The 13,225-nt window shown below is 36.5% G+C and overlaps 1 protein-coding gene across 5 annotated transcripts in view; it reads right to left on the reverse strand.

The window, feature by feature from the left end:
- Nucleotides 1–13,225, reverse strand: part of ROBO2 (roundabout guidance receptor 2) — an 862,371-nt gene that overhangs the window by 19,790 nt on the left and 829,356 nt on the right. For 4 of the 5 annotated variants that reach the window (XM_072326598.1, XM_072326582.1, XM_072326591.1 and 1 more), the window contains 2 exons: nucleotides 12,683–12,943; nucleotides 9,295–9,503 (listed from right to left, as the gene is read on the reverse strand). In XM_072326598.1, coding sequence (XP_072182699.1) covers nucleotides 9,295–9,503; nucleotides 12,683–12,943 — 470 coding nt within the window. Of the gene's footprint in view, nucleotides 1–635; nucleotides 819–9,294; nucleotides 9,504–12,682; nucleotides 12,944–13,225 lie in introns of all 5 variants that reach the window. The other variant, XM_072326563.1, reaches the window with a different exon arrangement.

The raw sequence follows: 13,225 nt of genomic DNA on the forward strand, positions 1-13,225 counted from the left end.
TCACTTTACCTGTGTTAAATTTCACTTGGCTAATTCAGTTGGCATAATTAAAATTAAACTTAATCAAAGTTTAATGATTTATTGAATTAAATGTTGTTAACATCATCTGATTAAAAAGACGGTTGAACATTTCATATTGTTTATAATAAAATCATAGCATTCCACCCCCATGCTTAGAAAGACTTCACGGTAAAATATATTTTTGCAAGAAGAGATGCAACAGAAGAGCAGGGATGGAGATAATAGTTTAAACATGACTTTCATCATTGGAAATGTAAATGAGAGTGAAGAGATGTTGCAGGAATAAAATCATCAAAGACTGCATGAGAGAATTAGTGATCTCTTAACCAAAATATTAAACAGAGCATATGTCAGTAAATCCATAGCAGAGTCAGTATAAAGAGAAACTGCAGAAGATTGAAAGTGCTGATTAAAAGTTTGCAGTATTCACTACTTCAAATCAGTAAAAATGAAACACAACATAAGTTTTTATTTTAAATATACTGAAAAAAATATCTCCATCCACCTTACTCCATGCATGTTAGACAAATGTGAAGTAAGATGCAGGTTCACTGAAAAGAAGAACAGGCAGAGACACCCTTCATGCAGAAAGCATTAACTTTGAGTCTACAAACCTGTTCTTGTCAGGCTGGTTCCCTCCAGCCTAAAACCAGCTTTATCTGCTGCTGCAACCAGTGCTTGTGCAAAACTGCCGCTGGTAAAGATCGAGTCATCTGAGGAACTACCTACACTAGATCTATGACTAGAAAAGTTACGGTCCTCATCAGACGCAGAACCCCATCCATTTACCATTGAACCTAAAAACAAATGTAGGGGTCTAGTGAGTTGTACATGTTTAATATTTTTTTGATCATCTAATTCTTAAAGACCCACTTAATATATTCTTTCTCAACAGGAAACACAAAGGTTGGCTAACAGAGCTTGATATAAAAGAGCACTAAAAAGCTAACTGGGTTCTCATTCATAGTTTGCACTGTGTAATTGTCACTTTTAAACCAAATAATACATATCCTATACATGCATATAGATGCTGTAATAAATTATTTTGAAAGTTAAATATTTTTCCCAGGATTTAAAGTAATGTGATTTTTTCTTTTCTTTCTTTTTTTTTTTTTTTTTTTTTTTTTTTTTTTTTTTTTTTAAACTTTATTTATTATAAAGCAACATCTAATTCAATTTTTGCAAAATGTCTTAATTTAGGAAAGCAGAAATCTCAGTCTCATTAGGTATGACTAAAGTCAGGCTTCAAGAACATTCTTGAACAAGATTGGCGTTAAACCATTTTCTCAACCAAAACTTTAAAATTGATGAGCAACCTTAATGGCCCAAACAAAAGTGATGGAAAGCAATTCATTTTACAGGATTTTTCTTCTTTTAAATAGTTTAGAAACAGACATTCAAGAGCAGAGCAAACATGTTCTTGAATACACAGTCACACAGTGAACCAGTGCGGGCCTCACCACACCCTAGCTACAGATTACTGTCACTGCAGGAGAGGAAAGCAATAACAACATCAAACATATATATATGTGTATGTATGTATATATGTATATATATATATATAAGAAAAAAAAAAGTGACAAGAATGTAGAAATCTTGACATAATCAAAACTTGAAGAACAAAATACTAAGAATAGGATTCATTTTTCCACTCTTCATTTATATTTTCTTTCTTTTTTTTTCACTGCAGAAAGAACTGATCAGCTACCCAATATGCAATGCATATTTTCCAAAGCTATCAATTAGTCCAGATCATTTCAAAGTACCAAAATCTGTTAATTACAGGTGGAACTGATGGTGCTTTGTACTTCTGAATATCATGCATAAATGGCACTGGATAGTTCTACAATGTCCAGTAGAGCACGAGGCAAAGAATACTCAGCTACCACCAAATACCTAGTTTTGCTCCAGGAACAGAACAGCCATACTAACAAGTTACCAACTCTAGCTAAAGTGCAGAACTACCAGAATGCTTCTGGGATCTGAATTACTGCATGGCATTGTGTGGCACCATGTAGACACAGCATATTGTTCTCACACAGAAAAGTTGCCTCTTCATCTTAGATGGCATATTGAGAAAAGTCCCAATGAACCAATGAACCTGTTCTCCAAGATATGACAGCACTTGTGGGGAGATATATCATGGACCTAATAATTCCTTTAGCACAGGTGAATCTATGTCAATATCCATAAGATGAACAATATCCATAAGATGAACATAAGATGAACATAAGATGAACGTGTCAGTCACGTTCTTCAAAGCTTTTTTTTTTTAAGAGTTGTCTAATGAATTACTATTTTGTTAAAAATCATTAACTATTAAATCAATACTGACTTGCTTATGCTGCAGTACAAAGCCTAAGAACAATGGATTATTTGGTAATGCTGCAGTGACTGAATCCTTTGATGTCAGCAAAGTGGCAGGTTATAATACAAAAGTCCATGCACTCCTAAGATACAAAAAAAGAAAGAAACTGAAGAGGTCTGTGGAGGTCTGACAGGCAGAAAGTGTGTTAAGTGCAACAGAAAGTGACAGAGTTAGACTTTGCTTGCCAAGAGCACACACAGAATTGTTATTTCCCAAACAGACTTGACCTGATGCAGACAGATGTAGGGAAGTCTAGATAACAGCAAGGGAAGGTTGAAGCTGGATTTCGTTGAGAAGAGGAACGAACTGAACTAACATTCAAAGTGTCATGGGACATCAGAGAGAACGGAGAGCAAAGTTTTAGCAACAGTTATTGCTGATGTATGAAAAGAGATACTAGAGATAAAACACTCCATGAAGATGTAAGAAAATGAAATGCTTTCGTTGAGAACATTTTCAAACAATTTCTTTTCAACACATTCCGCAATATATGTAAACAGAAGCTGAAACATAAAAATATGACTAGACTCACAGATATCAAAGGAAGATATTCAGGTGCGGAAAATTTGTGATGTATTTTGTTAGTTCCATGGCCCAAGTATTTTATACATTCTACTGTAGATACATGAAAATATATACTGATAGGGTATGTATAAGCATACATAGGTTTTCTATATCTGTAAACAAACAATGGATCTTTTCAATGAAATTAAGCTTGAATTTTCATTTGCTCACGTTGCTATGTCCATCTGCTAAGCACTTATCACTTACACAGCAGACAATGCACATGATTGTTTGGATGGAATATTTTTGGGGTGTATCTAGGAGCAGTTGCTATATTCCATCTGCTCTTAGAAGAATTTAATCTAATTTAAAAAAAAATAAAAAATCCATGTTTGAAATGTGCAATAGGCTAAAATTCTTCACAAATGTATAACACTCTCTCCAATTAGTGTTTAAACACTTATCTCTCTACACACACATAGTCATGCCAGATTTTTGTAACAACACCTACCTATAAATGATCAGTGAAGCACTGCCATCAGACTCCCAGTTTTTCAGGCAACCCTCTAGGGGATGTGCTCCTGACCTCCTAACCCCTCAAGGACAACAAACACCAGCTAGGCTAGGAACAAGTGCCCTGCCTGTGGGTTGAACACAGCAGCTCAGTCCTTGGATGGACATGAGCTTTACTGGGGGAGGACATCAACCCAGCTGACAACTAAAGCAAACAATGATGTTATTTCTGGTTAGTGGACCACCTGTGAACTGTAAGCTGAAGAAAAGCTCTTCGAAACTGCTCAAGTCAGCAAGCTAACAGTAAAATCCCCACATTTTTTTCCACCGGTTCCTTAGCTCAAGTTTCCCTATTTTTTGTCTTTTTTCCCCAGCAGCACACTGGCTTTGTTTGCCCTCCAGAAGCACAGACATGGCCCTGTGGTCAGAAGCCTGCTCCAGCTCAGCCCAGGCCCCTCATATCACCATGCAGCTGCCTTCATATTGTGCACAAGGGGAAGCCTTCCCTAATGGCATCTACCAGCCTCTTGATTTCCCCAATCAGGCACACTTTTGTTTCTCACTGAAAAAAGGCAGCATAAGAGATGCTGACATCTCTTTCAGATCAACTGTGCATTTTCAGATGGAATGAAATAGGCTTTTAGTGTCTCCTTTACATGCAGCTCACTGTGTGTTCTCCAAGAGCACATTTGAGTTTTTACGCTTTTTGGCAACTGTAAATTTTACTCTTGCTGACAGCAGCAGTAAATGCTTTATGCGGAACAAAATCAACTCTGTGAAATGTTGAACTCTGTTTTCTTGCTCCATAAAATATCTCTTGGTGATAATGCAAACAGAAAGCTCCTTGCTCTCAGGGAAAGGTGAAGGGAATAGAGGTGCCAGCTCCTTGTAGACTGCATGCTACAGCTTTTAGTGGCATTTTGTCTACAATTAAAACACTACTTTTTCTTTGGAAGGTGTAGTCTCACTTTACTTAGGGTAACAAAAATTCTAACACACTTGTGAAACAAAATCTGCTCATAGCAAACCTCCTATTTTTGAAAATTCCATGTAGTACTTCTCTGCATGCACAAAAACCTACATGCTTATAGATAATAACTGATGTCACTGGGACTTGTACATGTGTGTTTGTGTTCTTTCTTTCTTAAAAGCGCAGAGCACCCACTAACATAACATGCCTCCTCCTCTGCAGGCATTCTGATAGAGCATGACTAGGCTGCTCAGCTTTGTCAGATGTGGATGAAGTCCTCAGGGGCTGATGCTGAAATCCTCTAGCCTATGTACAGGAATAAGGCATTCATCTCCTTTAGGTCATAATTATAAATAAAGAATGACCACTAATTTTAATGGAAGTGATTAAATAAAAGGGGGCAACAGTTGTTGTGCCATTAGATAAAAAGAATAATGGAAGGTGCTGAATGCAGAATACAAATAAGATCATACTTCAAAAATTTGACTTGGGCTTATACTATACAGCCTAATTCCTCAGAGATGCCCCAGATATTAACCATATACTCCTGAAATTAACACTCTTTTTTTTTTTTTTTTTGAGGGTGGAAGGGGGAAGTGGTGTTAAACTCTAAATAAGTGGAGTCAAAACATATATACATATCTGACACTTCAGAAGTCCAAGCATAATTAATGCTTTTCTTAACCTTGTAATGAAAAATGAATTTATGCCACTTAGCCAAATTTATCTTTGTTTGCATTTTCAATCTTTCTAGATTTTTTGGTTTCCATATTGCTGAAAAGCACCAAAAAAACCTCACATTTATTCATGCTGTTAGAAGAGAAATGCACCCAGAACATTAAGTAGTTGCTCAAATGTTGCTGAGCAATAAACTACCATGATAAAGTGGCATCTTGCTGTGTCTCTATTACTTCTTCAACACTAAAATTAATTTATGATCAGTCATCAATTCATTTACATGTCGTTTTATGCTAAATCCATCCTTGCTGATGAATGCATATCCCTAGATCCATTAAGCTAGAGTAAAGTCTGTGCTTTATAATATGACCCTGCTAATTGTTGCATTACCATTTTTATGAGATACAAAAACTACCAGTTTCCTATTTTCTGAATACATATTTAATCCATGAAACACATTCTTCTTATTAAATACAATCAGTCTAACTGCTTATAAAACAGAATCTTCTGCAATAGGTATCCCTGTCCAAATCAATACAAATATTGAATTCTTCCTTGATAAAATATGGCTCATGGAAGTAATTTTGTGCAGTTTTCAAGAATTATTCCATTTGTGCTTAGATGCAATGAATGAACAACTTTTTCCACACAGTGATCACCAATTCTTTTAATCAAGACTAAAACACAACAAATAAAAGATTTTCATCCTATATATTATCCTATATATATTATACATCCTATGGCAATCTTAATAATTTCACATCTATATAATTTTCTTAAAAACAATAATCAGTTTTGTTATACCTAAGCACTAGTACTCGTTACAAGAATATCTTTCTACTTCTATCAGTTAGGTAGGAAAAGAGCCTGTTCTAATGTCCATGCTAGTCAATGGGTCTATCTCTCTCCTCAGTAACTGACTGTGTATTAAAAGTCAGTAGAAATTTTACAGCTGCTCTTCCAGGTTTTGTTGGTTTGCTTGTTGTTGTTTGGTTTTGTCTGGTTTTGTGTTTGCTTTTTTTTAAAAAAAAAAATAATAAAATTCAGAATCAGGAACTTAGCATCACTGCAAACTGTGCTGGGAACAAATCAAAATGTGGGCTTTACTTCCTTATTCTGACCCACAAACAGTCAAATCTAAGCCTCCCTTCTTGAGTTTTCTTTGCAGTATCTGGAAAATGTTAAGATACTGCACATTCCTCCTTTCTTTTCATTCTGTTATACCTGTCAACATTATGTCTCTGCCACCTTCAAAGAGAAAACCTTAATAGTGTAGATTAAATCCCTGTCTGAATCTTCAGTTAGCTGTAACTAAAACTCAAGAGCTTGGAAGACAAAACTTTTAAACACTTTATTGAAGCAACACCATGTTTGCAGTGAAATTTAGCAGTTTGAGCTCAGTTCACCCAGTGCCAACATTTCCCCACTGAGAATCCCAGTTTTGGCATTGGATGAAAAACTCAGCTCAACCATGAAATACAAACTACCACTGCACTCCAGGAGTGGGTACCTTCAAGTCATCACTGAGGTATGCTAACAGTGCAAGGAAACACATTTTGCTCACCATACAACAGTTCTATCAACTCTATTCTGGGCAAGTCCAGATCAAGAAATGTCAGCTTAGTTATCATACAGACACTGAACTCACAGAACATGCTTAAAAATGTACAGAAAAACTGTTTCTTCCAGGTTAGCTGTTTTCATTTCTCTCAAATTTTTAATATTTTTAAAGTAAAAATGTGCTTTGTCAATTGCTAGAAGATGCTGGTTTAAATCATCAAAAGTCCTATAAGAAGCAGCTTCTATTTTCCCAGTTGAAGAAAAATCAATTTAGTTCTTCAACTGTATTCTAAAAGCAATCAAGTTTAAGAAGGAGGAACAGCTTAGAAACAATGGATGCAATTTCTTTTATGTCCTCTTTAACACTAGCAAATGCAACCTGGACAGGTTAGCAGAAACAGATACACAACATTAAAATTCTTCTTTGAAGCAACTCCCCTAAATAAAATAAGCAATTTCCTTCCATCTCCTAATAAAAAGCAAGCCTAACCCAGAAAATTGAGGTTTTGCCCACATAGTAACTAAGAAAAACAGAAGTAGTTTTTTTTTATTCTAAGAGTTTGCAATTTTATAGATAATTTAGAACACACTGGATGTATTTTTGCAAGGTTATAGTTTCATATGTGTTTTATGTCAATCTAAGTGTTGGCGGTTAGCTATTGGGGTAGCCTGTCATTTTGCTTTCTTTCTGGCTGCACAGTCCCCTCCTGCAGCGCCAGCAAACACATTGCCATGCAGTGAACCAGATCAAGGAACAGATCCAGCTTGGAATTAAACAAGCAAAGAAAAGAAAACAAAAGAAAAACATTAATTTTCAGCTGGATGAACCAACATTGAGGTGGTAGTGGGGACAAGTGGGTCTGAATTTGATCGTTTTGCGTACATTCCCAGCCTACATTACCAGGTTCTGCTAAATTTCTTCTAAAAAAATTCATCATCAGGTTTTTAACATCCCAATAATTAAACTACTCTTACAACTAAGAAAAAAAAAAAAAAAAAAAAAAAAAAAAAGCTTGATTCTTATTTGTAAAAGCATAAACTGCAATGGGCACAGAAGTCTTTAAATCAGAACAGAAATACCAGTTATTTCTTGCTTTGCTTTGCATGAGGTAGGTTGGTCCAAAATATTAGGGGAAAATGTAAATGTGCAAAACACTCATTTCCTGATTTACAGTTAGATCAGCACTGACATATTAATACATATCAAATGGAAAATATATAGCAACCAGATTATTTCTTTATTTAGTTCTGTATTACTGGTGTAAAACCCCTACTGCATTCCTAATGGAAACACTTCTGAGCCATTAGCAAGATATGCAAAAATATGCGGAATTATAGCTTGAAGGAGATTACACTAGAAATTCAAGCAAAGTGACTTAACATACTCATGCGCTAATAAGTTAACCTTCTGGATTCAGGGATTTAAACTTTAACTCTACAGCCTTCAGTAGGACCTGGGTTTCAAATCACAGCAGTAGAGCTACAGTTCTTAAGTCTTAATTAGATTGGCAAGCAGTCTGGCCCTAGGGTGAGGTAAAAGTCTGGAAAGTGGGATAAAGCAACTCACTATTTAATTCAACAAGGGAAAAGGAAGGAAATTACAGGTATTGATGCTTCATTACTGTCATATTCCTGCAGTGTTTTCAAAATAACAATGTTTAAATAAGGGTACAAAATCCTTGAAATTTCCAAAGTTCACAACAAGGAGAAGAAAATAAGCTGTGCTGTTGCAGTAATGCTTTAGTAAGCCGTTCTCTTTGCGGATGCAAATAACAAGCTAGTGTTCTTCCACAGAGCTCAAGATTGAAAAGGCACCCACCTCTATGGAGCTATGGACACTATGCACATCTGAACATTATGTATACAGTATATTGTATAGAAGCCCAAGTTCAGCCTAAGGGGAATTTGGAGATACCTAAAAATTTTCAATGTGTCCATATGAAGTCTGCATTTTTTTAAAAATATATTTCACTGCCTATATTTCACCAACAGCAATTTTATTTATTTAGATTCTGTACATTAGTTTATCATACTCTTCGAGGTCTCCTTTGATGATTGCTATTGTAACTTTCCAATGTATGCAAAGGGTGAAAAGCAGTGAAGTATCAGAATAATTAAATACCTTAACTGAAAGGGAACAATTACTAAAATCTGCAACACAAGGTAGGTTCAAAACCCACATTTTTTCCAATATAAATGTTATACTACACTACAACTAAAGGTTGTGTTGATCTAATTAACTATGCTTATTTTAAAGTCTTCTAATTGCTTCATGTTCATCTGTGAAAACATTTACCCAGCAAAATATCTGGAAAATATTTAAGATAACATTCTTATGCTGCTCCTGATGTATGAAACATATATTCCAAAGCTCAGGTCTTCCCCCTCTTTTTTATTTAACTGGCTTGCTTCTCCAGTAGAGTGAACTTTTCATGAAAGCTAGGATATAATTGAGTTTTCTTCTGAGTGTTTAAAGCTTTTTAAAATTCATGAATTTTCTTATCATTTTGCAGCAACGCAAAGTATTTTCAAATCCTTCTTTAACTTAGCGTTCCATATTAACACATTTTAAATGTTACAGAAATAGAGTGGAATAAATTTTCACTTTAAAAGTGTTTGTTAGGTGATGTATTTTCCTGTGAGGAACAAGCTGGTGTTAATGTTCATTGTGTTTGGTTACCTGTCACAGAGCTGTCTAGATTGTCCATACTGGAGCCTGGAGTATGCTCTAGACCTCTCAGAGGCCTGTTGATTTCTAGAGTTTCTTCTTCAATATCATCCTCATCATCGTCTGGAACATCTGTTTCCAAGTCTGAAATAAGGTTTCCAGATACATATCCTAGGGGTGGAACTGGAGCCTGAGGAGGTTGTGTATTGCTTTGGATGTGCCTACGCAAACAGACAGGAAAAGGGCATCAGAATGGATGAGAGTTTGTACCTTGTGCTCAGTAGAAGATAAGCCTCTCAATAAGCCCTGAAACAGATTTACAAAACATGCTTGTTAGCTCAAACTCAAGAAAAATCAGTTCAGTTATTCACCATAGCAGAGTATCTGCACCCTTTTCAATATTACATATACTACCCCTCCTATAACACAGATGAGGTTGAGACTGCCCTTTAACAGGTGAGAAGCTGATGTAAACATAAGTCCATGGAAAAGCACAATTCTAAATCCCAACCTAGCATATGAATGCTTAACCCTACATTCCACCTTGAAAATCAAGCATTTGAGCCAAAATTAAATTTCACACCTCTGCCTGAACAGACTCAATGTTCTATAGTAAAACTCACCCTGAAGAGAAGGAAATGGCCTGTAGGACAGCAGAAATTTTCAAGTCCAATGAGTCCACTATAAATAAGGACTTTCTACTTTATTTCAAGTAGTTTAATTGACTTAATTGCAGCAGTACTAAAGAATGCATGTGTGAGATTACTGCATGCAATTGAAAAACATACAAACAATCAAAAAAGGAATAATAAAGATAAAAAAGCATCCAAAGAATAATTACACAACCAAAGCCAAGCACTAAGTTTGGAGTTTCACTTATATGGTTCTCTCAGAGGAAAACAATCATCAGTTTTCATTGCAGCATTTTCTACAGCACTACAAGGATACACAGCAAGCTGTGCTGGGGAACCCAGACACGACTGGTCTTGGCATAAGTGTGCGTATGGGGCTTGAATTTGCTAGCTGAGCCACGTGAGAGCCCTTGGATATCTGTTCATGAGGTGCTGTGACCTGATGCCAATTGACAAAATTCTGGGTGGAATCCAGGACTCCACCGGTCTTATGCTAGGACACCAGCATAACAGAGAAAATTGCAAATGTCACCTGTTTGGCTACTGAGCTCTCATACATTTTCACTGAGCTCCTGATGTTATTTTATTGACTACATTTCATAAGTACAGTAATTCTCCTTATTCAAACAGTGTTGTTTGTTTTCTTTTGTTGTTGTTTTTTTGTTGTTTTTGTTTGTTTGTTTGTTTTTTCATAATATTAATCTATTGAATCAGAGAATGTCATAGTAAATGTTAGGTACCACTGGAATCTCTTTCCACCTTTGTGTGTAGGCTTTAAATTGTTGCTTAGTCTGAAGCTTATTTGCAGATCAAAGGCTGTCTTTTTAATATACAACCTCCTGATTAACAGCTCTTGAATATTTTTCTGTCTGGACATCAGGGTCTTGGCTATGCAGTATTCAAAACACTGAACTAAAGGGCACTGTGATCTAATGCCCTCAGTAAACAGCGTGATTAGCTACCCATCAAGACTTAAGTATATGCTTAATGTTAAGCATGTGATAGAACAATTGAAGTCAATTTCTGATGTACTTGTAGTTAAGCATATACTTAAGTGATTTGCTGGATCAAGGCCATAATGATTACATACTTTTCTAGTAATCTAGTAATGTGCTTTTAAATTCCTAATAGGCTGGTCTCTAAATATCTCATCAGTTACTCCTACAGTAACCTGATAGGTCTCATCTTGTTTTTTTCTTTCTATACTGGTCAGGCTGAAGTTGCGAAAAGAAAACAAGGAAGTCTTCCTCCCCACTTCAGGCAGTGGCAGATTTTCCTCTGACTTGGAACAGCCTTTGCTAGACCCTTTGGCAGCATGATGCATCCCCAGACAACCAATCTCATACCACTTGTATTTGCAGCACTCAATATATACCCCTAAACCTGCAGTAATAACCTAGCATGAAAATACAGTAATAACCTAGCATGAAAATGTGCAATTATTATGTCCTTAACAGGAGAGTGATGTTAAAATCTGCATACTCCTAAGTATATTTCAAAGTAAAAAATCTGTATATTCCTATCCCTGTTTTGACAGTCCCCAGTCAATTTCTGTTTTTGTAGATGACCTTCCCTGTCAGCTGCTAGAGGCTCTGCCACTGCTTCCTGTCTTGCTACCCGCTACCAGGCTGGTGCCTGCACTTTGCAGGGTGTAGAAAGCATAACAGCTGCAAAATGCAGTAGCATTGCCTGTGAAGACAAGAAGTGTATCTGGGAAGCCAGCCACCTTCAGCAGGCCCAGTTTAGCTGCTGCCTGGGATTTGGGTCTGTCCCACAGCAGGCTGGGCTCCATGTTTGGCAGCATGGCATTCTGGTGGGACCAAAGCGCCCTGTTGATGGAGCATAGTTTGCAGCCTTCAGGCTTTGACAGAGTCCAGGGAAAACAGCTGGCTTTGATTTGGCATGGCTTGCCTACCTGCCTGGTCTATTTATGGTAGCTCAAGCTGAATAACTTTGCGGCTTTATTTACCGGTATGGAAAGCTGCTTCCCCTCTGGCAGCATGCCATTCAGTAACTAGCTTCACTTCTGTCCTCTGAGAGTCTCAAGCTTTGTCTGGATATAAAAGTTTCTAAAGGACAGCTGCCACTTAGGGAACATCCAGAAAGCAACTGACCTTCACTGAATCCCCTTCTGGTGCAGATGACAAGTTCCCCTTTCAGTCCCCAAAGAGATTGCTTCTGTTTGTTTTACAGAAGAAATGTTACTGTGGTATTTGCTTGCACTTCTCTTAAATAGGCATAAAGCACTCTGAAATGCAAGATACGCTCTGTAAATTCTACCTTCCTTCAAGTCTTTTCTGGGTTTTCCCTACAAATCAGAAATTTTCCTGGTGTTTCAAAATACAGCCAGTTATAAAAATGCATCATTCTAATGTGATAAAGAGTAAAAGCTGCTACAGTGCTATTTCAAGTAATTATCATTATTTTTAATCAGAGCTTTAGTCATTCATTATTTCTGAAAATTCTATAAAAATCATGTCTTCTGCTAGCCTGAGAACATGTGAATGACATACAAGTTGTCAGTAGGTGGGTGATAACTATGCAGTATAAGCAAAAATCCAGAAGAATATTTTTTTTTTGTCTTTTTAGTTAATTATTATGATTTTAAAAGCATATTTCATACAGTTTTGATATTTCCTCTTTCACATTACAGTTTTGGAAATATTAGCAGAATGTTGTTAAACAGAATTGATATTTATATCACTCAGGAATAGATTAATATTGTGTTTTCATTTCCCAGACTGCAAGTGCCCCCTTCAAACATTTACCATGCCTGCTTTGCTATATCAAACTGGTATGCTCTGGTTAATTCATCGAGGTGGGCTTGAAGCATTGGCTGCATCTCCTCTCGTGGAGAAGGAGTGAGGGTTGCAGTTGATTGTTGCCCAAAGGAGATTGCAGGCGATGAAGCTACTCCTCTCACGGGAGGTGTAGGAACACGATCATCATCTTCTTCAAGCTCATCCTCCATGCCCTGATGGAGGTAGGTCTGAACAGGCAAGGGTGGACACCAACCATCACTGTCATATCTAAAATACAAACCAAGTACACTTAGTATATGTTAAATCTCAGCTCTGAAGTACAGCAGCAGGTATACAAGGTTATTGATACAGTTTGATTTCTCACACGCAGTATGAGGTATAACTTTTATTGAAAAGAGTCATACTTGCTTTAGTTCTCCTGAGTGATTGTTTAATTTTTCCCACAACTATTAAGCAACTTGAGTAAGATGTGCAACAAAAATAATTACAGATCCATAATCACATTTGTTGATGGTGATAACATTCCTCCACAATCGGCTACAAAAATGA

Source organism: Excalfactoria chinensis, chromosome 1, assembly GCF_039878825.1.
Source record: "Excalfactoria chinensis isolate bCotChi1 chromosome 1, bCotChi1.hap2, whole genome shotgun sequence".
NCBI classification, from domain to species: Eukaryota; Metazoa; Chordata; class Aves; order Galliformes; family Phasianidae; genus Excalfactoria; species Excalfactoria chinensis.